The sequence below is a fragment of the Cinclus cinclus genome, chromosome 1, assembly GCF_963662255.1.
Source record: "Cinclus cinclus chromosome 1, bCinCin1.1, whole genome shotgun sequence".
Lineage (NCBI taxonomy): Eukaryota > Metazoa > Chordata > Aves > Passeriformes > Cinclidae > Cinclus > Cinclus cinclus.
The window spans coordinates 64,422,732-64,448,671 of NC_085046.1; the positions used below are offsets into that span (position 1 = coordinate 64,422,732).

Below are 25,940 nucleotides of genomic sequence, written 5' to 3' on the forward strand. Positions count from 1 at the left end.
AGCTGACCAAGCTCCCTGGAAGACTACGAGGAAATAACAACATCAAGAAAGCATAACAACATCATAAAAACACACAACAAGCTTACTACTGTAAGCCTGGCATCACATTACTCATCTTTCACACAAGAATGGAAAAGAATCAGGTATCCTAAGAACTTTAAAGGTATCGGCAATACGGCATTCAGTGCTTAGGCACCTTTGGAGCTTGATGATAAAAGACTGAGTTCTCAGGACTGCAGTCTTGACCCCAAGCTCTTAGAGCAGTTAATACAGTATTTCTATTAACTTTCTTATTGATAATAGTTAGGGGAGCAGGAGATCATGTCCAGACTGCACTGAGCACTTCCATGTCCAAACTCATTGCTGAGAGGCAATACCAAACCACAGAATATTTTCTGCAGAGTGGATGTTATATTGAAAATAGGAACACTTATCAATTGATTCCAGTTCAAGTCTACCCAGAGCTCACCTTTTTATGTAACACGTTAGCAAGTTACATAGGGTTAAAAAGCTATCCCTTTCAACAAATGCACATATCTGACACCTATCCGTTTGCCTGTTTACCATTTCTTCCCCAATATATCACTTGCTAATTCGATTGATACATTTGATTTGCAGCATCCATGCTCTGGGCTGAATCCCACAGATACACCCCCAAGCACGTGTTTGCTTTGCCCCATTGTTTAAATAAATCTACTAGAAAACACACAGGGGAAACAGACAATAGAATGATCAGAAGAATCATCTAACCCAATTACTTTTAATTCATCTTTTTATCAGCAATCTACAGAGTATCGCCACATGCAGGACATTTCAACTTCAACCTAAGAGCTATCAACACTTGCTCTGCAAGTGCAGTGATTCTTCGGGTAAAGCATCACCCTGCCTGCTTTACAAGGACAACACTGCTGATCAGCGTGCCATACAAAGGATTACGTGCAGTACTTCCTAAATAATAAAAACTAATTGAGCAACAATTTATGCGGAACACACCCATAATTTTGCATCTAATATTTAATCTCCTGTCTTATATTACCGATTTAATAACATAAACGCTTTGGTTTTACAGTCAATTTCACATTCATAAATACACGTGAAAGGCATTTCCAGAGCATTGTCTCCAGGCATCTTAAAATTCCGTGAGAAACAGGAGTTGGGAAGGATCTTTGCTTCTACTCCCTGCAACCACTCTAAATGACATAGGATTTTTGTACTGCAATTTCAAAACTGCTTTTTTTTTTCTGTTATCCACCTATTCTGTCCTACAATACAAAGGAGAACAAACGCCTTATGAATTCCATTTCGCTTGCACCGCACCAGCACGTTTAGGTACAGCCAAGACACCAAGGATTCTGCAGACAGCATCCTACAAAAAACCCCCACAAAAAAAACCAAATAAAAAAACCCTACACAAAACAAACAAACTAACAAACAAACAAAGAACGAACAAAAAAAAAAACCGGAAAACTACCAACAATGGAAGATGACTAACTACCCAGCACCCTCAGAGACTCATCTGCAACCTAGAATTTGTCAAGAAAGGCAAATATCGGAAGCGACGCACTTTAATCTGACGAGTAACTCTAACTTGATAACCCAGTTAAGATCAATTTAACCACGATTTAACCGGGTAGCTCGGAGACAAAACGAGCATCCCGCGGAGTGGGAGCCAGCCCGCCCCAGCTGCGAGGAGAGGGAATGCGCACCTACCCCTTCCCAGCCGCCTCCCCCTCCTCCTACTCGTCCCGCCTTTGCCCCTGCCTAGCGGGGGACAGGCGGGAGACAAAGGGGAGGCGAGAATCCCCCCGCAGCCCGGCGGTGCCGGAGCGGGGCGAGCGCCCGGAAATCCCACAATCCCCGCGGTCCCGGCGGGAAACCCTTCCTTCCCTCCCTCCTCCCTGCCCGCGGGCCGCTCCACCGGGAAACCCCGGTCCGAAGCCGCGCACGTGGGACTGCGCGGAGAGCGGGGGGAGGGGGAAGGTGGCGGAGGGAAGACGCGGCTCTACCGGGCCGGGCCTCGGGGGCGCCTCCTCCCGCCGCTGAGGGGAGCGCCTGGGGAGAAGCGGGGTACGAGGGGAAAGGGTTTACGGGGCTGACGCGCGACCTCACCTGCTGCTTGCCCCTCGCGTAGGGCAGCTTCGCGACTCCCAGGTGGTGCCGCCGGGTCCGGATCTTGCCGCCGCCGCCGCCGCTGCCACCCGAGGCCATGACGCGATCCGGCCCGCCGCCGCCGGCGGCCTCGTTCTCCTCCTCCTGGTGCGGCCGCTGTGCTCCGCCTCGGCCCGGCAGCGCTGTCGCTGTCACTGTCCCCGCGGGGACGCGCCCGGGCCCGGCCCGGCCTCTCTCCCCCCGCGCCGCTCCCGCCCGCCACGCGCCGCGCGCGGCCTCTGGTGCGCGCGCGGGGGGCTCCTCCGCGGCCTCCGCCCCGCCCCTACCCGCGCGCGCTCGCGCGCCTCTCCCTCTCACGCGTCTCTCCTTGCCCCGCGCCCCCTCCCTCCCGCCCGCCGCTCCTCGCTCGCGGTCTTCCGCCCGGCGGCGGCGCCCCGCGCGCTGTCCGCCCGCCCGCCCGCGGCCCGAGCCGCCGCCGCCGCACCCCCCTGCCCCGCCGACCAACCACACGGCGGCCGCCCCGGGCCGCGCGCGCGTCACCAGCCCGCGCGGGCGCGTCACACCAGCGGCGCCGGGCGGACGGCCCGGCAGCCCCCGCGCGCGCGCACCGCCCCCGCCCCGAGGGAAGCGGGAGGGGCCGGGCCGGGCCGGCTGCGCGGGAAAAGCGCTCCCTGGGATCTGCCGCGACCCGCAAAGGGACGTGGCGGGGGACGCGTCCGCTCCCGGCCGCAGCTTAGGGACCCCTTGAGGGCTAAGAGCGGAGGTTGGTGCCGGGGTCCCGCCCCGGGTGATTCCATCGCCTTCTCCCCTCTTCCCGCGGCGTTTCACGGAATGGCTCAGGTTGAAAGGGACCACAGTGAGTCACCTGGGCAAACCCTCGCTCATAGCACGGGATTGCATCCAGACAGTTCTGCAGTGAGGGAGACACCACAACCTTTGTGGGCACCCTGTTCCAGTCCGCGGTTATTCGCACAGTAAATTTTTTCCCTCCTATTTAGGTGGAAAATCCTGTGCATCGGTTTCTGCCCGCTGCTTTTTGACCAGATGCTGCTTCGGCATCTCTTGAGCAGAGCCTGGCCTCGTCCTCCAGGCATTCTGTCTCGGGGATGCAACTCACCCACGCTGAACCTCCCCCAAGGGACAGCGTGAGGGGGATGTTCCCCTGTCCCTGACCAGGAACATCGTGGAGAACGCAGCAGGAAAAACGGCACCCGGGACGCTCGACGTGCTCCCCCAGGCTGCCACTAGCGATTGGGTTAGCATGAGCAAGAGAAAGTGCAGTTTTTTCATCGCAAAGTGTTGGCAGAAGGGAAAGGAGGTAGAGGGAAAAGGCTTCACCACGGCTGCTACTTTCTCAAAAAATGAAGAGCGCATTCCTATTTCAAAGTTAAAATACATAAAAATGTGATTTTGTTTTTTTTTTCAATTCTACTGAAAGTTGAGAAGAATCTATGGTTTTGCATTTTATTTTTAGCATCAACATGCCATGCGAAGGATGTTGCTCAGCAGTGCAGAAAATCACAAAGACCTTGCCTATGTGCAAGTCAAAAATGTTACTCAGGATAGAGCCCTCATGCACCACACACTCCTTCCACCGCAAAAAAAAAAAAAAAAAAAAAAAAAAAAGGCATTTATCCCAGCACACACCTGAAGAAAGGGTTTGTGGAATAGGGACAGGATTATAGGGAACTCAAGGGTAGACTCTGAAAGCATGCAGAAATGGAAAGAGGCAGCAGCTACAGAGGAACAGCTAGAAGAAATGGTTCTGGGGAATTTTGTGCTGCCTCATCTCTGCTTCATACTGGCTTTTTTTGAACTTCACTGGGGTCTTCCCAGCTTTCCTACATGGCTTAACTCCTCAATTCCTTTGTCCCATTTTCATCATCTACAGGAGATAACAATTATCCAATATCCAGCAGGGCAGAATTACTTTCCAGATATTCCTCCTCATAAACTACACTCTTACTCTCCTACCACAATTGTGAATATAATTTTATATGTAGAGGGATGACTGCAGTGATAAGACAATCCCCTATCCAGGAACAAGCATGTCTGAAGTCACCTGCAAGAACCACCTCATTTTGTGTGAACGGCTGGTGTGCTACAGCTGTTGAAAAATTTTAAGATGATGGTCTGCTTCTACAATGGGCATATCAAGATCTACATCAATATAAATATCAAAACATAAAAAAACCCTGCATTTTAGCCTGGATTTGTAACTCATTTTGCCCAGGAAGCAATTACCATACTACCTTTCAGCTTAAGAGGAGGGGAAGAAAGGCGAACATTATGTGTTTCCATTATGCGAAGAGCTAGATTTACGGAGGGATGGACTCTGCCCACTGGTAACAGACATTCATTAGTAATAATGCTGGCTTCTAAAATGGCACTTGTGTGGGGAACTGACTAAAATCATTCTTGTGCTGGTCACGTAAGAGTTGGACAAATTTAAAACAAACTTCCCTCTTTATGCATGCTGAGAATATTAAGCTGTAAGCGCGATTTTCTCTTCCATATACATGTCAAATGCAGCTACACTACATTTGCTCTGTAAATTCAAGTGCTGCTTTATTTACTTATTTAGAACAATTTCCATATGGTGACATACCTTTAAAGAAACTCATGACTCAGAAATATTTGTTGATGTAGTCAAAGGATGTCTATTAACATGAGTCACTGAAGTTAAATAAATGTCATTAAAAATGAGACAAAACAAAAGGCAAATATATATATATCTCCAGCAGAATGATAGTGATCATCACCATTTGATCAATCTTCCCTGTGAGTTATATCTGCAAGTTACTTTGAGGTAGCGCTAGAAAGAAGCTGTTGGTCCAAGAGCATCCCTGCAAAAAGAAACATTCACGGCTTAAGTACCATTTAACCTTACACTTTTCAGTCTTCACCAGTTTCTAGCCTGTTTCTTTCTCCCTGTTCACTGACTGCAGGATCATTAGCCCCTCAAACCATGGTACTAAAGCTTTTCTGTTCAGAGAAGCGGAAAACAAAAACATTACTTTTCGTCAAGAAGTAAGTGGGTTTTAGGTAAAGGCACTATCTATCATAACTAGGTACCATGAATAGTTTATAAAACCAATAGTATGTATTCTTAAAAAAAACCTTCATCAGACTTAAAAAACCCCACAATATTTCAGCTGGGTAAAAGAGATAAAACACAACCAAAGTGAAATAGTGTGGTGTTGAATGCATTGCTCCCAATACTTTTTTTTTTTTAATGTTTCTACTGCAATCAGGTCTTTGTAGAACTGAAAGTAGGCATCTGTATGATGGACATGTTCAGGTTTTTGTGTAAGCTCACTAATGCAGGCAGTAGTTGGACAGTGCTGGAAGTTTCCTCACTTAAGTCTCAGCAATGAATGCCAGCAGATCTGACACTTTTTCCCAAAATTTGTGCTTACACCAATACAGAAAAGTTTTTTTAGCATGCCTTTACAGTACAGAATGTGTGCTGTACACAGTATCTTGATCCCATATATGCACTCCTAACTGGTAAGCAGTATAGACTAGAAAGGCTCAGGAGACAGAAAATGTCAGAGAGGTATTTACAACAGTATCACATGGTCTGCAACCAGCAGAGTCCCTTTCTCACCTCACTTTTCTTCCCCAATATCTCTCAGGGTTGCAGAACTAATGGCCCAAACAACCTCTTTCACTGCATTTCAAACAGTATTTTCACTACAGGCCAGAACAGAAGGTGCTCATCTGAAAAGTCTTTTAATGCTGTGTTGAGACCTTGCCAACACATAAAATCTGCATGAATATGGTGACTACAGACTGAGGTTTATGAGCTGTGGTGATACAGTGCTGACCTAAGTGAAATCATACAACTACATGGGCTCCTCATTACATAATCCACAAATGGATCAACCTCCCAAAAGCTAAAACATCAATGGATACTCTACAGCATCTCTCTCTTTCTCTCTCATACTCCACAGGATTTCTACCAAGCCAACATGCACCCTTGGCATCTGGTAACACAATATAAGGTTTCCACAAATTACTTGCTGCAGCTTAAGTATGGTGTTGAGGTAACCCTACACAAAGCAGGATACGCACTTCAAAGCAGGAAGCTTCCAGGTCCCTGCCTGGGTTATAATCTTCCAGCTTGTGACGATGGTGCTTGCTAGATACAAAATCCTGCAACTGGTTTGTACTACCAAGCTCAAGCACCACATCTGTGCACTACAACTGAAATGACATCAAATCCAGGATGGTTTTGAAAGTTTAACACCCCCACATCCAAATTCAAGGGGCCTACATCTACTATCTTGAGCTTCCTCCCTTCTCCAATCCTGTGAAACAATTCTATGCGGGTACACAAGTAAATCCCTTTCCCATCCAGATTTTTTTTTTTTTGCTTCATTTATTCCACTTTCTGTCACATTTCCATTAATAATCTCCTTACTGTGACCCTCCAAAGACTGACCAGCTCACATCACATAAACATTCACCTACAAAATCCCAGTTTTCAGCCACTTTGCAACTAGTTCTCTCCAAAGCAGGGGAACAGCTTCCAAGAGTGCAATTGTAATCTCCCTGCCTAAATGAGAGGGGGTTTGTTTTATGTCCTTCTGCATACATAATGATCAAAATCCAAGAAGAATGAAGTTCCTGTATCACACCAAAAGACCTTTCTAGTTTAGAGTATTTCTATTTCACGAGTTGGACTTCAAGAAATCCCAGCAGAAAATAAACTGCTAAAAGAGGGAGATTCTGGTGAGCAGGTAGAAGGGACCTGCTATGCCAAGTCATCACTCTGCAATGCAGTACTAGTTTCACATTTAAGAATAGCATATAGGTTATGAACACCACTTTAATGTAATTAAGTCATTAAAGGAAAAAAAAAAATGCCATCCTAGCAATTACAGTTTAAGCTGCCCCCAAAATGCACATGTAGCAGTACCAAAATGCCTTGAGTAGCTTTAGAACCCTTTCACATGTATTAGCTATAAGGTAATTTCTAACTTTTTCTCTTCAAAAAGTATGCTTTTGTTTCCAGCCTGAATTTATTTTCTTGTGTACATTAAGTAGTAACAGGAGCTTAAGCAGTTCCTATGACTGGAAAATACTTTATATCCTTTCAGATAAGAACAGTTTAGAGGAAGCCACTCAGAAGCTGCTAACTTAAAGCAGAACTTTCTTCACTGCCACCTCCCCTAACCTCTTTTGACTTGGGAGTGAGAACTGTCATCCTATTAAAATATTATAAACCTCTTCACTATGAAACATCTGAGCATGAAGACTAAATAAATAACAGATGTTTAGATTAGGGTACAACTTAGTTGAAGAGGATACTGGGATACTTTAATTCCTGATGGGTTTTTCTACCTCCTTTAAACCACAAGGTTTTCTCCAAGGATTTTATGTGTAAGAACAGGTATTATATTACACCAGTTTTTTTGCTGTAAAGGGTCAGACAAGAAGACTAACAAGATGGGCAAAAATAAAAATATCAGTAGGTATCATCCTTATTCTTTGGAATGCTTGCAGCTACAGCAGCTCAAAGTTTACCTTTCTGTGTGTTAAAACTCTACAGCATGTTAAGATTAACAGCTTGAAAGATTGCCTAGGTATCTTGGAAGGATGTGTGAGCTAGTTCTTGCTAGTGATGATGCCCATACCAAAGAGAAGTGAAATACCCCTACTGCCTCCAGCTAAATTCCACAAGCCAGAAGAGACAGTTACACATATGTAAGTAAAATCCCTTGCTGGCCAGTTTGCAGAAACAAAATTTTATTTACACAGTCAAGTCTATCTTTAGACCCCATTGAACTCTTTACATTTCTAGAATATTTACATGATTTCAAGATGCTCCAAGTGATGAACAAAAAACAGCAACAACAAAAAAAGATTACAGAAACTGCCAAAAGCATAGCAAAAAAAAAAAAAAAAAAAAAGAAAAAACACCAAAAAAAACCCCAACCTATCATTGTGCTTTGAAACTTATGATCTAGAGTAATGTAGAAGAAATGTAATTTTAGCACCTTGGTCATAACGGTCATGCTATATAAGACACTTAAATAGCAGAGGGGATGTCAGAAGTGACCGTATCCAGAGGTTGCCAGTGACAATTCATGAGGGCATCATAAAGTTCTTCACTTGTCTCCATAAATTGTCTGTTCATTTCATCAACATCCAAGTATAGCTGTGGATCTGAAAATAAAAGCCTGGTAAGTACAAGAACTTGGGAGGCTTGAACACAAAAACCTGAATTAAATGCATAATAAAGTGTACTTTAGGTAAATTTAACAATTTAACAAACTTAACACTACACCCAGTGAGGTGTTTAGTCATCTAGAATTTTAACAAAACTAAGTCCAGCTTCATTTGGAATTAATGTATTCAAACACTAGAACTATACTGGTATTTCCACGTGAACCAGATTTCGAGATAATTAAAATTTTCGGACACTATTACAGGATGTCTCTACTAATGAGCTTAACATGCAATAATCTTCGCAGAATCATTGCAAAGATACAGTAACTTCATCAACAGAACCCTACTGGAAGGAGAATGAAGGCAAAGTTACAAGAAGCCTACTGCAAAGCATTGTTGACAATGTCCCATTCTACTTGACATGGTGTACACTACTAGCTTTAAAATCCTACTTCATCTTACTTATAACCCATTCTTCATCTAACAGTCACTGGCTCGTATTGTTAAAGGGCGGAAGTATGGCTAAATTCAAGCTGCAGTAATAGAATTATCATTACCTTCAGTTATTAGGTCATCATTGATTTCAGTCATAGTTGAAGCTTCCTAAAAAAAGAAAATTTAATCACTGTCAGTTTCAGAAAGCATCACAAATCAAAAATAATTTTATGCTCCCAAATATTCCCCTCCTACCACAACTATAAAAAAAGGCAGGAGCTGGTGGTGTTTGTTGGGGAAGGGTTTCTTGTGGAGTGCTTGTTGCTTTTTAATGCTTTGGTTGGGTTTTTTTAAAGAAAACCATAGCACAGTTCCACTTGAAAGGCATTTCTGGAAGTTGTAACAGATCAACAGGCTGACCTAGATATGACCATCTTATAATTCTTGATTTTGCTTTAAGCAAAGTACATCAGAAAAACAGGATGAGAGAAATACTACAAAAATTTACTGCCAGAACCATTATTTGACATACATGAACAAATATTACCGCATAAATATCTAACTACAGAGGTACTCAAGCACTTAAAATCCAAAACACTGAACATAACCTTCACTCTTATGCGAGTGCATGATTTCAGTTTTATGAGGTTTTTTGCTCTGATTTACACAATCCATTTGACTTGCTAGCAGTCTTTCATTTAACCACATAGTATCTTTACCTCAAAAACAGCTGGAGCCATAACAGCATCTCCTAAAGAGCAGTCTCCAACAGCTTGCATGCTATCATAGGGAGTATAGGAGCTGTAGTTGTAGTCAGCATAAGGATCATAGTTCCACTGTGAATAGTAGTTCTGGTAATCTTGGTAATAATCATTATAGTTGTATGACTGGTACCGCTGGAATTCTGCTTTCAGCCTGAAAATATGAGAAGGTATATACAGTTAAGAGTTTGAGAACAAACAACCATAAACCCAGTGCTGAAGTTAAACAGTTTCACATGTTTCCAAATTTATGAGGAAACTTTTCTGAATAGTTGCCCAAGTTTAATGTCACAGCACAATGCCTCATGTTTATGAGGAGAGCAAATGCTCACCTTCACCAATGCCATACGTAATTACTTCTATGGATTAACTCAAATTACATTTATCTGTATTCAATTTGAATGCTTTTGGTATCTGTTCAAGCAAGCTACTGATAAAAATAAATTATTTGTTAAGATCAGAAACCTTTACCAAGCACTGCTGTTTTAAAGACACTTTAAAAATTTAATTAGTCCTTCTACCTTTTGTTTTGTTAATACAAAATCTTGTAATTTCCAGAAACAATGGGGTAAAGCCAGATTATCTGTTTCAGAGGAGCATCTGACACTTCCTGTCAACCATATCTACCTTCATCTTCTTAAGTTTTGGTCCATGAACAGCTGCCAAAGCTTAGCTGTCAGGTTAAGTCAGCACTGCCGTTATCCAGAATGAAGCCAAAGCAGCAGTAAAATGACAAAACTCATTAGTTATGAGGACCAAGGGGCCAGGTGATTCATTCTCACTGCTTTCCCTCTCCTGAGCGTATTTTTCCCAGGGACAACTTTAAGTGGACTAATGATAAGTATCACTGAACAGTCTGCTCTAAAACAGAGATACACTACTTGAAAAAACTGGGATAAATCAGCTGCACATTCCAAGAAATATCCTACGGTTAGACATTCCCTCACTGATTAAATACAAACATACTTCCTGTGTTTGCAGCATCCAATGTCTCTTCATCTCCACTTTGCTACAGAAAATTCAGATTGGGGCTTTTTGCCAAGAACACAAACTGAAGGAGCTCAGAAATTGTTTCCAACATAAGTGACTTAATGACAAACTACTCTGACAGCTGGATTTTTGGATGCTGTGAGAGCACAGTACTCAGCCATTTGGAAACAGGTGTAGATCAGTGGTGTGTATTTCAATACCCACATTATATTTTTGCTTCATTACTGTGAAGCCACACATACATTCTAATAAATAGGTATTTTGTTGTCTTACTACTGTAGTAAACAAATAACTTGATAATGTATCAGTCTTCTGCTTCCAATTTCTCTCCTACATCCATTTCTGTAGGAAAGAAAAATCTAAACATATGGCTGACATTCTTCTGGATAGCAGAAGCAAAGAAAAGTTTCTCTGGGACCTCATTTTCAGAGCAAGTTAGTCAAAGCAAATCTTGATAGCGCTCTCTTGGGTAAGGGCATTTCTGATCCAAAGCAATGAGGCAACATTGGTAAAATTATCCAGGGAAAAGAAGCAGGAGCTGTTTTTAGCCTTCTAACAGAACATACAAGCTAACCTCAAATATATACTGAAATTGTTTCACAGAAAACTCTATTTTTGTCTGCATTCTGGATCAAAGTTTATCAAACTTGGTATCATGGTTCTAACTGGACTGTCTTAACTGACTCAGAGAACCACACTGGCAGAAAAAAAAGTCTCAAACACAATCACCTTTAAAATTCCTGCTACCCTAATCACTTGAGAAGCAAAGAGTAGTACTCTGAAAAAAAACTGTTCAAGTAACACCTCCTTTGGCTTCTTCCTATGTTCTGTGTTTTTCCACTAAACAGTTCCTTCCTCTTCCAGCATACTTTTGAATTAACAATGTGCTACCACCTTGTCCAAGCCAAGGGGAAAGGCCTAGAAGAAAAGCTTCTTCAAACACTTCTTGTCCCTTCTACCTTCTTCAGGCCCAAACATGAAATACTTACAAATGGGTTCAGCTTCACTACTGTAAGCATTCAGGCTAGTCACAACAGCAGCTGAGCCCAAGTTATACAATCTGGCTAGACTTAAGAGTTGGATTTCCCCAGCAATCCTCAAAGAGGGTGATGGATCCAGGCAGTCAGAACATAATGTTTCTGTGATTTTGATTTTGCATCGTGTACAGCCATTATAGCAAGGGCCACAGTCTTTACAAAGGCAGAGCTAAAAGAATCCATTATTTAAAATTACTGTATCAATGCACAACTCATTTATTACCTTTTAGAAATTCCTATGCTGAGTCGGATTCGTTTTCCCCCCAGACCTGGTGCATTCTGGCAGTCTTGCAGTGCCCTCATCTGATCACCTTGCTCACCAAATCTGACAAAGGCATACCCTCTACAATTTTCAAAAGGGAGAAAACAAATTCTAGTATTCATAACAGTTACAAAGCCAATTAATTCAATTTCTGTCTTCACAAAAACAGAAAATAGTAACTAACAAAGCTTCTTTTACCTAAGCAATCTCTCTGGCATGTGCACGTGCACAGATGCTTTCACAAAATTAAAAACTTGGGCCAGAAGCAAAAAGCTTCGTTAAGAGCATTAAGACGCAAACTTGCTGAAAGCCAGCGAAACAACACAAATTAATTGATATATGTGTAAGTAACCAGATGCTACATTTATGCACTTAAAGCAGTTAATGTATCTGCATTAACCCATTCCTACTGCTTTACAGCTCTAACATTCTAAATTTGCTTTCTCAGATTTCCTGTTTTTAAAGTTTCTTAAATTAATCCATTACAGCCAGTATTTTCTGAACACTTTCTGAACAGCAAACTCACTCATTCCTGCTTCACTCTGCCTGGCCATTGTAACTTCTAATATTGGTACATAAAGCTTAGAAGTTCCATCTCCCAACCCCTCAAGATTTGCTAGGCCTTACTTCCACACATAAAAAGTGAATTATTTTGTCCTCACTGCACATAACCAAGAGGACACACTGCTGTAGGTATGCACAGATGTCCATGCAGAGCTCTCCCTTCTCCCACCATTTAACTGCTTTCATGCAGATACACATTTGGCTGAATTGAAGCTTAACACATGAACAGCTAAAACTAACCATGAAGTTTTAGAAGCACAAGAATCTATGTTGTTAAAAAAACAATGCCAGAGACTAATCTCTCTTCCTGCCTCTGAAGAAAATTCAAAACCAGTTCAAATGCAAGTTCCTCTACATTACTTATGGCAACAAACATACTGACAGTATTAACACATTTTCACAGGCATTACCTGGAATATCCCAGCAGGTCTGTTGCTATTTTGCAGTCAATACATGAGGGGTACCTCTTTAGGAAATAGTCATAGAGCTGAAAATCATCTACTTCTGGAGTCAGCTCCCCAACAAATATTGAATAATCCGGTCTTTAAAAATGTAAGAGAAACACCATTAACTTTGAGAATAACACAGTTAATTTCAGTATTAAAGCCCCTAACATAGAAGCAAGTAGTTACTACCGGACAAATAAGGAGACAAAATATGAACAGATTATTAACTGCAAAACTCTGCTGAGCAGCGTACAGAATGCAGTGCTATCACTCTAGCAAGTTCTCAATTTCTGAGTCCATTCTACCACTTTTGCAAGCTTTTCAACAGACACAAATGTATTAAAGAATACTTTTAGAAAGTATTATTTGTTGTTTGAAGGGCAGTACACCCAAAAATACCAGGAAAAAATATCAAGCTACAGTCAGAATTTCAGTAGGACTAAGACTATTTTGACACCACATCTCAAGCGATTATGAGAGAGAGAAATTAGGAAAAAGTCTTCACTATTCAAATGACAATTCAATTCCATAAGCAATACTTCGTGTATAGGCACCAGGTGTGACATTTCAGGTTTTTTTAAAAATTGATGACATTCACTAGTCATTAGCAATTTAAACAGATAAAGGGTCAGAGCTGCTCCTTTCTACAGGTCTTTACCTGGTTGTGTTAGTGCTACTTGGGACAAACTCTATTCTTCCTGGTTTTATTTTGTTCTTTTTCTTCCGTTTTTTCTGCGGTGTTCTCCACCAGCTGTAGGCTTGGAGACATTCTCTTTTTTTTGCCATCAAGTCCTGTAGGGAGAAAAAAATTGCCTTTATAGTATTTAGCCTTATTTACATTCCTCCCTCCCACTCCCCATCACCACAGGTGATTTCCCCATATTCACCTTGCCCTTGAAAGAAGCCTGGGGTCCCATTTCTCCCTCCGCCTCCCATGAGGGAAAGCAGCCTCTGGGGAAAACGCCTGGCAAAAATAACAGAGCCAAAGGATTGTATGAACAGCCATATTCCCCTGACTTGTCAAGCTGGCTAAAGGATTGACAGCTTCCTCTGGGAACTAGGGACAAACCAGATAGCCCTTTAATGCTGGCCAATCCTAAATGTTAATTAGCTTCAGGACTGGACTGTGCTCCGCTTGAGCTCCAGGATGCAAAAAACCCTGCCACAGCATGGATCTGCGGAATAAAGAGGCAGGGAAATTGTCACTCTTGCCTAGAGGGGATCTCTGATGTCCCTATCTCTCCTCACCTAGGAATTCTTCTGTGAGATGCCTCTCCTCACTATCCAGCAGTGAGTCACTCTCTCAGGCCAGGAACAACAAGAGGCCAATTAATGGAATTTAAGGAGAAAGCAGACCAGGAACAGGCACTAGCTTGGCTGAGGGAAAACTTGAACCCAGACACAAGGCCAGGAAGAAAGAGGCATAAAAAAACGCCTCTCAAGTAGGAAAAAAAAATTTAAAAAGGAAAAAACAAAACCAAAAACAACTCAAAAAAACCCTCAAAAAAAAAACCACCTAAAACCCCCAAAACCACAGTTCAAAGAGGAAGTGAGTGGGGCAACTACACAAAAGAGGAGTGGAAACAGCCTTATTAACACCAGATGCCTCCCTCAATTAAGATTCTGAAGAACAAAGACTTCCAAAAATAAGAATGATGTTCCACAGTATTTACTTACGCAGGCTTTAATGTTCTTCCTCTATAATATCTCCACGTGTATCTTATACAGAGTGTGTTACGCGCAAGGTCCTTCAGAAGAACCCGCGCTCAAATAATGCAAACTGCAAAGCTTAATGTAATGCCCCCCCACCCTGCTTGAGCTGACACAATTAAGTGTCCTGAGGACAGCCACCAATTACCACATTGCTGGAAGAAGTCATAGGACTAAAAGAGCACCCAACTCAGAGCAAGCTAGCTATGTCAGCTTTACATTTATTAGGCATTCTGAGTATGGTTCTGGAATCTATTTAGGCACTGCAAGCCTGTATTTCTGACTAAATCATCTTACCTGGCTTGCCATGGTTCAAACTGTCTTCTGTCTTTCTCGACCAGTATGACTGCACAGGCTCAATTTATTACACTCCTTCAGCTGAAAAAAACGTGGGGGGGGAAAAAGAAGATGAAGGATTTTTATCCTCAATATTACTTACAAATATGTTCACTCCACCAAATGCTTTAATGTTATTAATTCAGAACTTAGAAAATTAAGTTCTGACTTGTCACTGCTAGAACAATGGCAATAAAAAGGATATACAGCTAAAAAGTATACAGCTAAAAAGATTATGATTCGATGTAATCTTCACTGTCCTAAACTGTAACAGACCACAAAGTTTTGCCACTGTTCAAAGCACCAGAAAATTCTAGATATCTTTTAAGTCACATACACTTTACCCCTACTTCTGAAATACCTACTTATAATTACCCAGTAATCAAGAAGATTCTAAAATACTTTAAAGCAAGGCAAAAGACACAGGCTTCAGTGTGTTTTGTACAACCTCCCCTGGTTTCTTCCCCTTTCAGCCAAACTTAAAGTTTACAAATTATGCAGCTGAAAACCAGCAGTGGTACTTCCTACGTGCTAAAGAATATGAGAAATAAAAGCAGGCTGAGGGCACAGTACATGCAAACATGATCTCTCTCTGAACCTTTTCTCCTCTCTCTCACCTTTTCCACTCATTACCATCAAAACCAGCAAACAACATCTTACTGCCATCATTAAAACAGTGGACACACTTTCCTGAAGAACTATGTATCTCTGTTGATCCCAGTATCCTTTCTTTAGGCTTTTTCCCCTAGTCATCCAACAAATATAAATCAGCACAAAACCCGATTTCATTTGTAAAGTATTCTATATTTACTTTCACACACAGTCCAATTCACCCCTACCAATTTTTTGCATCTGGTATAACTCCTGCGCAGATACTTAACTGCTGAAGTTTTAGTTCCCGTTTCCACGCAAGAATTTATGCAATGCTTCACAGTTTGGCTGATTAAATCCACAGCCACATAACGCAATAAAACACAGAACATCTACAATGGCTTTAAGGCTTGCCTGCAGAAGGGAGCAGTTCAGAGCACTACCTCTGAAAATGGATTAGACTAACTTGACATAGAATAGCCATAAACCATAATTAAAGCATCCATGCACGGCACTGTTCAGAATTACTACAGACTTCATCCCCACAGCCATTTTGGAGCCAAGAAAGAGTCAAGTACAAACAAGCCCAAAATACTAGTAGGGTTGGTGCATGCTAAAGTGACCATGTGTTAACTAATTGCGTTCATCAAAGAATTATCAGCAACAACTTCTTCCCCTTAAAGACAGTCATTATTAATGCAAATATCCACGTAACAATGTTCCTCTAACATTAGCTTTTAATGAAACGAACCATAAATGCCCCCATGCTTGCAACACTCAAATACTGTTCTTTGAATTCACAGCTGCCAATAACTTCTTTGAAACTTACCACTTTTCACTCGTGCAGAGCTAATGGAAGATGGCACACACGACAGAGCACTCTTGTTGCAAGAGGCTATCAGCAGGCAAGTGATGCAACTGCTTCTGGGTTGGTTATCACCAACTTCTATGCAGAATCGGTTTTATGTGCCTCCCTGTCCGATATTGACCTTTTCACTAGAAAACAGAAACATTTTAAGAGCAGTTAAAATAGCATGTATTAATACACCACGTTTTTGACATTTGTTTTAACTGCATCTACAGTCACAGCTAGCTTTCATTTAACCAGTGGGGCAGCTTCAACCTCTAGAATTCTAACACATCCTTAACTGGATTACACACACATCATAGCATCTTATCTTATTCCGCTTTTTTTGCGTTCATACGGGGAAAAAGTGGGCTAAACTATTCGCGGCCCGAATCGCCCGTGCAAACACCGCTCACCCATGCAGAGGAAAATTCCTCCCCCCCACCCCCCCCCCGCCACCCTTCCTTCGGCACGAAATTTCGCTCCCACGAGGCGTTGGGTCAGGGTAGGGGGATGAGGGAGCTTCCCGGAGCTCTTGGGGCCGGCGCGGTGGCCTGGGCCGAGCCCAGGCCCGAGCCGTGACGCATTTCTCTAACCGAGCCACTCGGCACGACGGGAAGAGAGCCCGACCACAAGTGCGCCCCGCCCGGCCGCGGACCTCCGCAAGCGGCCACACAGGCGCCGGGGCGCTTATTGTACTACGCGATAAGCAATTAAATAATGTAAAAATATAAAACGATCCGACGAAATAGCAATAAAAGCCGCCGGGGCCCGGCGCTGGTTCTCTGGCGCCTCGGCCCAAGCGCCGCCGAGGCCTCCTCGCCCCGCGCGCCTTGAGAGACGGGGGCGCCGCGGCCCCGGGGAAGGGATAGGCTCGAACATACCATCCCATCCCATCCCACACCGCCTCGTTCCCAAAAGATCCGTTCGCGCCCCTTTTCCCCGCTAGCAGCTCCCGATTACCGCTCTCCGCCCCATCCCCCCCTCCCCCCCTCGCGATCCCGGCACTAACGCCTCTCGTCCTCCCCGCCGCCATCACCGCCAGCGCCGCTTCCGCCCCGCGAGGTCCCCCCCTCCCCCCAGCGCGGGCTGCCCGGCGCGCAGCCTGACCCCTCGCCGCTACCTCCCGCTCTTCCCGCTCCGCGGCGGCTCCCGCACGATTCTCCTCGGCCGCAGGGAGCGAGCGCGGCCGGACGCCACGCACGGGACCAGCGCGGAGCGGCGCAGGCAGCGCGGCGGACGGGCGGGCGGCGGAAGAGCCGTGGGGAGCCCCGGGGCGGCGCCGTGCGGTGGCGGATGGAGCTGGTGGCGGGGTGCTACGAGCAGGTGCTGCTGGGGTTCGCCACGCGGCCCGGCCAGGTAACGGGAGGGGTGGGGGGATTTGGGAGAAGCACAGAATCACTGACCGCGCTGGGTTGGAAGGGACCTTAGAGGCCATCTGGTTCCAACCCCCTGCTATGGGCAGGGATATTTTCCACGAGACCAGCCAGCCCGGTCTCGAACGTCTCCAGGGAAGCGCATGGGGGAAATGCCCCTCCTGCCCCTCCCGCCCCTCTGGAAGCGCGCTCCGGCACTCACCGTCTCGCCCTCCGCAGCCGCGGTTCCGGGCGCCGCCGGGGCTCTTAAACTGCGTTGCGGGGGCGGGGCGGGTTGTTCCGCGGCCGCTGCCGCCAGGCTCGGCCCCCTCGGTGCCCCAAAGCGCTCCCGGGAGCGGCGGAGCCTCCGGGCTGCGGGCAGCAACGTGGGTGCGGGGCGCCGCGGTGCGAGGTCGCTCCTCCCGACCCGGAGCGGAGGATGGAAGGGACGTGGGCTGGAGGCTGGGGCCAGGTGGAAGGCGTGTCTGCCTTGATGGAAAACGAGAGAATCCGCCTCTCTTGTCCTTGGGATTTATCGCTGCGCAGAGATAGCTTTGTCTAAGCGCAGCACTGATTACAAGGGGTGGTATGCACGCTTAAATCCCTTGAACTAATCTCCTAACAGCACATTAACTCAGCAAGATCCCATTATGCTTACTGCTAAGTATAATTCCTCCCCCTGGACTCGGCACTAGTGAGGCCACACCTCGAGTGCTGTGTTCAGGTCTGGGCGCCTCAATTCAGAAAGGTCATGGAGATGCTGGAGCAGGTCCAGAGAAAAGTAATGGAACTGCTGAAGGGTGTGGAGCACAAGTCCGGTGAGGGGTGACGTAGGGAGCTGGGGGATGCTGGAGAAAATGAGGCTTAGGGGAACGTTACCAGTCTGTACAACCACCTGAAAGGAGGGTATAGCCTGGTGAGGGTTGGCCTCTTCTCTCAAGCAATCAGTGACAGGGCCTCACACTGCTGGCAGACTTCAGGTTGGGCATTAGCAAGAATTCCTTCACAGAGTGGGTGATTAAACATTGGAATGGGCCGCCCAGGGAGGTGGTGGAGTAACCATTCCTGGAGAAGTTCAAGGAAAGACATGGACCGTGATCATGGTGTGGTTGACAAGGTGACATTCAGTCATGAGTTGGACATGATGATCCCAGTGGCTCTTTCCAACCTATTTGATTCTGTGATTCTGATTTTCACAAATGTACTTATTCAACTTTTGCTTTTAACAAATAAAATTACAATACAATGAAGTGGAAGATTTGGTCAGCTCGGTAAGCTTGAGAAAGACCTGTTTGTTTTGCATTTAATTTACAGTCCTGGACAGTCGTCCCTGATTTCACACATCATGCCCATTCTGCCTCGTTGTCAGCAGTAGCAGTGAATAACAGATTTGTGGTCACTGGGAGCAGAGATGAGACAATCCAAATCTATGACATGAAAAAGAAGATAGAACATGGGGCTCTGCTACAGCACAATGGTAAGGGAGCATTTCTTTGTAAAAAACGTTAATGATAAATACTGTAGTTGAATAACTGGCCCTTGCCGCGAGAAGAAAACAGTTGTTTTTTTTTCTAATAAGACTGTAGTAGTGGTGATGTTGCAGCCATGATGGTGTGATGATACAAACAGCGTAAGCTTTTGAGCATAAAAGGTTAAAAATGTTATTTTGGTATTAGCTCCGAAGTATTGTGGCTGCTTTAAATTATTTGTAGTTTTAACTGGTTAAGAGGTTATAGCTTAATGGCTTATGTGTCATTTTTCTTCTATCAGGATGGTTTATCTAGACCATGCCTGCTCCTAGCTACTGTCTTTCCCAGTGTTTTTGTCCTGTCACAAGTGTATACGAGCCACACAAAAGAGAAAGTTTGTGTGAGAGCAGACTGCTGCTGCAAGAGGAGTTGACCTGGTACATTTCCCACTGTATGTGCTGCCTGAATTACAGCTGCAAAGGACATGACAGAGTCACAGAACAGTTTGGGTTGGAGACCTTTTAAAGGTCCTCTAATCCCACCCCACTGCAGTGAGCAGGGACATCTGCAGCCAGATCAGCTTACGCAGGGCCCCATCCAATTTTGGCCTTGAATGTTTCCAAGGACAGAGTATCAACCACATGTCTGGGCAACTATTTCAGTGTATGCTGCTGTCTTGGTGAACACACTTCTTCCTTATATCTAATCTAAATTGTCCCTCTTTTGTCTAAAACCATTACCCCTTATCCTATCACAACAGACCCTGCTAAAAGGTTTGTCCCTATCTTTCTTATAGAAAGGTACTTCAAGAACTGGAAGGCCACAATAAGATCTCCCTGCAGTCTCCTCCCAGCTGAACAATTCCAATTCTTTCAGCCTTTCCTTGCAGGAGAGGTGTTCCATCTCTGGTCATCTTCATGGCCTTTCTCTGGACTTCCTTCAACAGGTCCACATAATTCTTATGCTGGGGACCTGTTGGAGCTGGATGCAGTGTTCCAGGTGGGGTCTCAGAAGAGCAGAGCAGAGGGGCAGAATCCTCTTCCTGGTGCCTGGTGCCCACACTGCTTTTGATGCAGCCCAGGACATACTTGGCTTTCTGGGATACAAGTGCACATTGCTGGCTCATGTCCAGCCTCTCATCCCCCAGCAAGCCTAAGTCCCTCTTGGCAGAGCTGCCCTCAATCTGTCCATCCCCCAGCCTGTCCTGATACCGGTTTGCACTGTGCTTTGTGGAACTTTGAGGTTCCCATGGCCCAGTACTTGAATTTGTTCATGTCCCTCTGGATGGCATGCCACCCCTCACCACTCACACAGGTTGGTGTCATCTGCAAACTTCCTGAGGGTGCACCCTTTGTCTATATCACTAGTACAGTCATCTGTTAATGGCCATCCAAATAAATGTGTTTGGGTTATTTGTAGCTCAGTACTGATTAACCAAAAAAGATCCAGGAGCTAGACTGAGCATGGTAGCTGCATTTAACTCATGTATGACACATCTGGTGATTATGGGGAAGCAGCACGGGGAAGCTTTTCTGTTAAGTTGTATGTTCTCTGTTAATTTGTCCGGTAACTGTTTGGTGTGTACAACATTGTTAACTGTATTTCTAGGCACAATAACTTGTTTGGAGTTCTATGGGACTGCACATCTACTGAGTGGGGCTGAGGATGGACTCATTTGTATCTGGAACGCAAAGAAATGGGAGTGTCTGAAATCCATTAAGGCACATAAGTAAGTTTCTTAGTCTTCATATTCGCATATATTTTCATGTCTATTTTCCTTATAAAAATAATACATGTGACTAATGTTTTGTTTTTATCAGGGGACATGTGACATCTCTTTCTATTCATCCTTCTGGGAAATTAGCATTGTCAGTCGGAACAGATAAAACATTAAGGTGAGTCAAAACTGATGAAGGAATGTTGAGAATCATAATAACTCTTAATAGATATCATCATAACTCTTAATAAGGTGTTATAAACAACAATTCCATGTTGGGACTATTCCATGTAGGCCATGCAACACTGATAAACATACTTGTTATCAAATGATTCCATTGGTTTGTGTTTTGCAGTTCTAAGTGCCAGCTGTTCTTTCTTACCTTCTCCTTGTGAGCTCTGACTCTTCACAAGTCACTTGCAGATACATAAATATGTTTGCATTTTGGAGCACAGTTTGCTTAAACTTTTGAAAAGTAACAGGTTTTGTTTAGTGTGATTTCTCATTTGGAGTGTTTCCATGTTGCTGTAGATACCTGCTTTAGAGATACAAAATGCTATTTTAACAGCACAAATTGCTATTGGCCTTCTTTTGGGCTCAGTATTGCAAATGGTGGTTTAGAAAATCCGTAACACAAGTTCAACATTATAGCTTGCAAGCAATATATGAACTCATCATTTTCTCTTGCATTAAGAAGGCAGAAAAATGCACAGAGAGGCTTAAAAGCTTCCTTCGGGTGCCTCATGAGCTTGCTTTGGGTGCCTCATGTCAGCAGATTGGATTTCAGTTTTGCTGTGCTGTTTTTAACCAGAATGCATATTATCTGTTGTTGTGTTTCAGAACTTGGAATCTTGTTGAAGGACGATCAGCCTTCATCAAAAACATAAAGCAAAGTGAGTTTATCAGTCTAAATCCACTAATTAAGTGCAATTTGATAGTTTTATTTTTCCTGTAAATAGAAGTTGACTGAGTTAATCAAGTCAGTTAATTGCAAACTTTCACAATGTCTTTTTTACATCTGCCAGCCAGCATATATAAGTTCATGTCCTTAACAAGACTCATTTAGCAAAAGGAAAACATAACACCGCTAAAGTAAAATCCTTTTTTTTCCTTGAAATTTGAGGTCAGAGCAGTTAAATAAATGTGTTCTAGTTTGTTTTTCTTTACATTATCCTGATAATCAGAAACAAACATTTAAGAACATAGCTGTTTATTCTAGTTTATTATTTTTCACTGAATATTTTCTTAAGTCTAAGTAGAAAAGAGAGAGTAGCAGCTTCTAAAGATTCTTACTTTTAGATTCCCTGTATCAATCTGTACAGATGCACACATAATTAAATGGTCCCCTGATGGCGAGAAGTATGTGACTGTGATAACAAACAAAGTGGATATCTACAGACTTGACACAGCTACAATCACAGGCACCATTACAACAGAGAAGAGGATTTCTTCACTTAGATTTATTACAGTAAGTACAAAAACTAGAGGTGTTGGGAAATTAACTGGTTTGAAACACATGAAATTAATCACACTTGCATTTCTCTTTTCCCATTTCAAGGATTCTATCCTTGCCATAGCTGGAGATGATGAAATTATTAGGTTCTACAGCTGTGACTCTCAAAAATGTCTATGTGAATTTAAAGCTCATGAAAACAGGTATTCTATATTTCTTTAATATTTAAATATTTATGGCAATGCTGAGTCCTCTCTAAAGTTCAATGGCTTGCAATATTCAGCATATTTTGCTTTGCTTTTGTTTTAATATAGAAAATGAATTTATTTATGTGCTAAACTCCAAACAGACTTGTTTGCTTTCTGTATGAGCACAAGTGCTGTGCTGTCCATGCATGTTACAAAAACAATAGGCTACAGAATTAAGAATATTACTGTTCTAAATCTGTGAGTGAGTGTGTGTGTGTGTGTGTGTTTGTGTTTAACCAGTCTTTACTGAATCTAACACTTTAGAATGCTTCAAAAAAACAAATTAGTTTCATTCAGTTCAAATAATAGGAGTGTAATTACATATTCTCTGTTTTTGAATACCAAATACTTGTCCAAATACTGCTTTGGATTCATCAAAATACAAAAGCATTAGCAGTAATGTCACTGATGTGTCTAATAGTGTATGCTTAAAGTCTTATAGAGTTCTGAGTTGAATTCTAATAAGCCTAGCAAAGGCAAATGTTCCTAATATAAATGACAGCATTCAAAGCATATTCAAGTTCCAAACTCCTGCCTGTCACTTGGGGTTTTTTGTTCAAACTGATTTTTTAGACTGTTGCCTATTCATCTTTTAATTTCTCTCAGCTTACTGGTCTGAAGTGAACTGCGATGCTATAAGATAAAAATGTATTCCTTTTCACAGAATAAAAGATATTTATAGTTTTGAAAGAGAAGGACAGCATGTTATTGTTACTGCATCCAGTGACGGTTACATTAAAATGTGGAATCTGGATCTTGATAAGGTTGGTGTATCAGACTACTTCTAACATTTAAGAAAATTAACAGAGAACCAGAATTACAGACAGTTCTGTTTTAACAGTTCATTTTAAATCACTGTCTTGATCTTCTTCCATGTTACGTTTAGTAGAGATGTATGCCTATGCACATATATTTATGCACTCGTATTTTTTTATCTTTGTACTTTTTTTTTTCCAACAAACTATAAAATCTGATGTTATTATGAGATCTCATTTCCACTTAATGTAAAGTTATGCTTACCATCAGGCCTTGCCAGGCCTATAACTATCTAATCAGTTATGTACGTTATGACTATGTAATTAGTTAAGGACTGCTGTGAATCTTTGTAATGTTGATGACTGTTGCTACTCTTTTAAAAACACAAAGTTTGTGGTTTGGGCAGGGGAAGGTGGGTGTTCATGTCAGGGGAGGAATTCAAATACATAAATGTACTGGGTACTTTTATTTTCTGTATTTTCAAATTGTTCCAAGTACCACAGTTCAACAAGGAATCATGTCCTGTCTTTAAAGTTTATTGTGTTTATTGTTTGCTTTTAAAATCAGAAATAGATTTTTAAAATGTATTGCCTAGTTACAAAGGATCTACTATATTTTATGATAAGTATCTTGGATAGTTCAAATAATTATTTCTCAGCATATATACACTTCAAATCTGAATTTACCTGTTTTAATTTCACCCACTCTGATTATTTTTATACTTGTTGTACAGAATTGACAGAGCGATCAGGGAGCTCTTTATCTTTCTGTGTAACACTGTATTTATTTTGACCAAATTCATTTTCCTGCAGGGAAAGTTTTGCATAACTCTGTGGGCTGCTCTGTCCAACTCTGAGGGGTATAATATCCTAATACAGTATTTTCCAGTGGGTTGGTGCTGTTAATACTGCACATATGTCTGTGACATTTTATCCCCCGATATCTGTAATAGAATATTTGTATTCCAAGAGCTGAGTGATACAATTGCCTAAGAATTCAGATGGGCAGTAAGATGCTTTCTCACTTCAAATACCTCATTAAATTTAACCAGAAATAAAATAAGGTTTAAACAATCTTATTATATGTTTTCTTCAGATTAAAGATGGGCCATCTTTACTGTGTGAAGTCAATACCAAAGCTAGGCTGACATGTCTTGCAGTATGGCTTGACCGAGCCTCAGAAATTAAAAACTCTGATAAAACTGCAACATCATCTCAAGGTAAACAGAACTTTGTTTTTTGAATTGTTAATGTGACCATGAAATGAAGTACACTAAGTGGGAGGTTTCTACCATATCCATTGGAAAATGTTCTGGTATTTTGAAGAAGTGGGAATATGATGCTGGCAAGCGATACAGATACATTTAACAATCTGATAGTGTCTCAAGCCCATATGTTTGTTGGTGAACATAAGCCTCTTTTCACTTTTTTTGAAGTTTTCTTTCTGTTTACTGGAATAACATACTGAGGAAGCCACTGTGACCCTTTTGAGACAGATAAGAAAATAAAGTTGCTAGAACTGCATGTCTAGTTTTTCTATAAGCAAAATTAGGCCTGAGGCCACTGTAGCTAGGTAAACTTACAAAGTCTAGCTCAGATTTGTTTGGGTTTTCTGCTGTTGTTTTCCTGCATTGTAATCTATTTTATATACTTGATCTTTATATATTTTAATTTCTCAGGCAAAACTAGCATAAATAGCACTTTCCACTGTAAAATAAAAAGCTATTTATAACCCCTTTTTTTTTTAAATGAGGTACAAATTAGTCTCTGTGCCATTTAGACTACAAAGACTGGATACAAAGGTCAGTGTGAATAATTCCTTCCTTTTTTTCAGAAACAGAAGATGAAAAATCATCAATAGCCAGAATAGACAAAGATTTTTGGACTACTAAAAGGGTCAAAATAGCAAAAAGAAAGAGAAAAATTATTCCTGCGAAACAAAAGCTGGAAGCTCCAGTGCGAAAGAAGAAAAAGAAACAGAATAGTTCGGCATAAAGGCAGCTACTTTATCTCCTGTAAAAAAGTAAATGCTGGTGTCGCCCAAGTTTTTATAAGAATGTAAACCCTAACAGGACATATGCCTCTGACCCAGTGTGTTGTTTAAAATAGTTAATATTCTTACCCTAATAAACTGACTGATCATTCTGGTAACTTTTCCTTAAGTGAACAAAGCAAAAATAAATTCATAATATGTAATGTTTATATTTTTATATTAACAATAACATACACTTTTTAACTGAGTCTGAAAGAAAAAACAGCTAAAATAATAAAAATAGCTGCATCTGTCTCAGTTACATTTTATTTCACTGAAATGCATACTAAAACCACATACACTTTTACACTTTTTCATTTTAGTGTTGAAAATGTTACTGTTCATTTGACTCAAGGTATGGTCTGCCTTTGTCCTGCATTTCTTTTACTTCTGTAAGAAAACATGTTAAAATTACTTAAGAGTATGATGATCACATCCCATTCTTAAGGAAAACTGTAATTTCTGGTTCTTGGTGGAGACATATACATGCACTTTATAAGCACAATGTTTGGATTTTTTACTGTGTTCATATTTAATTTATTTAAATTTTTAAAGAATCTCTGCACCCATGGTTCACATGACTGAAACATTTGTTCAGAATACGATACATAATTTTAGGGGGAAGAGTTTATATCAATAAGGTTTT

General features: G+C 42.3%; 3 protein-coding genes across 14 annotated transcripts in view; 1 reads left to right on the plus strand and 2 right to left on the minus strand.

Moving 5' to 3' along the window:
• The window catches only part of NUP153 (nucleoporin 153), a 43,422-nt gene extending 40,959 nt beyond the window's left edge, over positions 1–2,463 (minus strand). For 2 of the 3 annotated variants that reach the window (XM_062489121.1, XM_062489202.1), the window contains exon 1: positions 2,110–2,463. In XM_062489121.1, coding sequence (XP_062345105.1) covers positions 2,110–2,208 — 99 coding nt within the window. In that variant the 5' untranslated portion in view covers positions 2,209–2,463. The remainder of the gene's footprint in view (positions 1–2,109) is intronic. The other variant, XM_062489045.1, reaches the window with a different exon arrangement.
• Positions 2,464–4,658: 2,195 nt separating this feature from the next.
• On the minus strand, positions 4,659–17,881 carry LOC134042443 (tRNA selenocysteine 1-associated protein 1-like). Of its 7 annotated transcripts, XM_062490205.1 has the most exons (11): positions 17,844–17,881; positions 16,248–16,414; positions 14,789–14,869; positions 13,669–13,745; positions 13,440–13,573; positions 12,746–12,877; positions 11,733–11,852; positions 9,441–9,636; positions 8,844–8,889; positions 8,115–8,283; positions 4,659–4,955 (listed from the first exon to the last, which is right to left on the minus strand). In XM_062490205.1, the coding sequence occupies exons 4-10, from the start codon at positions 13,696–13,698 to the stop codon at positions 8,147–8,149; spliced, it is 795 nt and encodes a 264-aa protein (XP_062346189.1). In that variant the 5' UTR covers positions 13,699–13,745; positions 14,789–14,869; positions 16,248–16,414; positions 17,844–17,881; the 3' UTR covers positions 4,659–4,955; positions 8,115–8,146. The 7 variants fall into 7 exon arrangements, with proteins under 7 accessions (XP_062346189.1, XP_062345834.1, XP_062346103.1 ...); XM_062489850.1 differs by having other exon boundaries at positions 4,659–8,283; XM_062490119.1 differs by lacking the exon at positions 17,844–17,881 and adding an exon at positions 17,672–17,693 and having other exon boundaries at positions 4,659–8,283.
• PAK1IP1 (PAK1 interacting protein 1) lies at positions 17,446–25,548 on the plus strand. Of its 4 annotated transcripts, none has more exons than XM_062489405.1 (10): positions 17,933–18,206; positions 18,935–19,097; positions 20,698–20,818; positions 20,910–20,984; positions 21,647–21,699; positions 22,129–22,274; positions 22,365–22,462; positions 23,172–23,271; positions 24,359–24,482; positions 25,097–25,548. In XM_062489405.1, exons 2-10 carry the CDS (start codon positions 19,055–19,057, stop codon positions 25,255–25,257), a joined length of 921 nt encoding a protein of 306 aa, XP_062345389.1. In that variant the 5' UTR covers positions 17,933–18,206; positions 18,935–19,054; the 3' UTR covers positions 25,258–25,548. The 4 variants fall into 4 exon arrangements, with proteins under 4 accessions (XP_062345308.1, XP_062345389.1, XP_062345554.1 ...); XM_062489570.1 differs by lacking the exon at positions 17,933–18,206 and adding an exon at positions 18,811–18,821; XM_062489324.1 differs by lacking the exon at positions 17,933–18,206 and adding an exon at positions 17,446–17,624 and having other exon boundaries at positions 24,359–25,194.
• The last annotated feature ends 392 nt before the right edge of the window (positions 25,549–25,940 follow it).

Bases quoted from the DNA above. Each gene is read 5' to 3' on its own strand.
- LOC134042443 (XM_062490205.1), bottom strand. From the start codon at position 13,698: ATGGGACCCCAGGCTTCTTTCAAGGGCAAG. The intron at 9,637-11,732 runs GTAATAAATGAG...TCATATTTTCAG, and splicing joins AGCATAGGAATTTCTAAAAG to GCTGAAAGCAGAATTCCAGC. The intron at 8,890-9,440 runs GTAAAGATACTA...TTCTTTTTTTAG, and splicing joins TGGCTCCAGCTGTTTTTGAG to GAAGCTTCAACTATGACTGA.
- PAK1IP1 (XM_062489324.1), top strand. From the start codon at position 17,562: ATGGAGCTGGTGGCGGGGTGCTACGAGCAGGTGCTGCTGGGGTTCGCC. The intron at 17,625-18,934 runs GTAACGGGAGGG...TTTAATTTACAG, and splicing joins TCGCCACGCGGCCCGGCCAG to TCCTGGACAGTCGTCCCTGA. The intron at 20,985-21,646 runs GTGAGTCAAAAC...GTTGTGTTTCAG, and splicing joins GGAACAGATAAAACATTAAG to AACTTGGAATCTTGTTGAAG.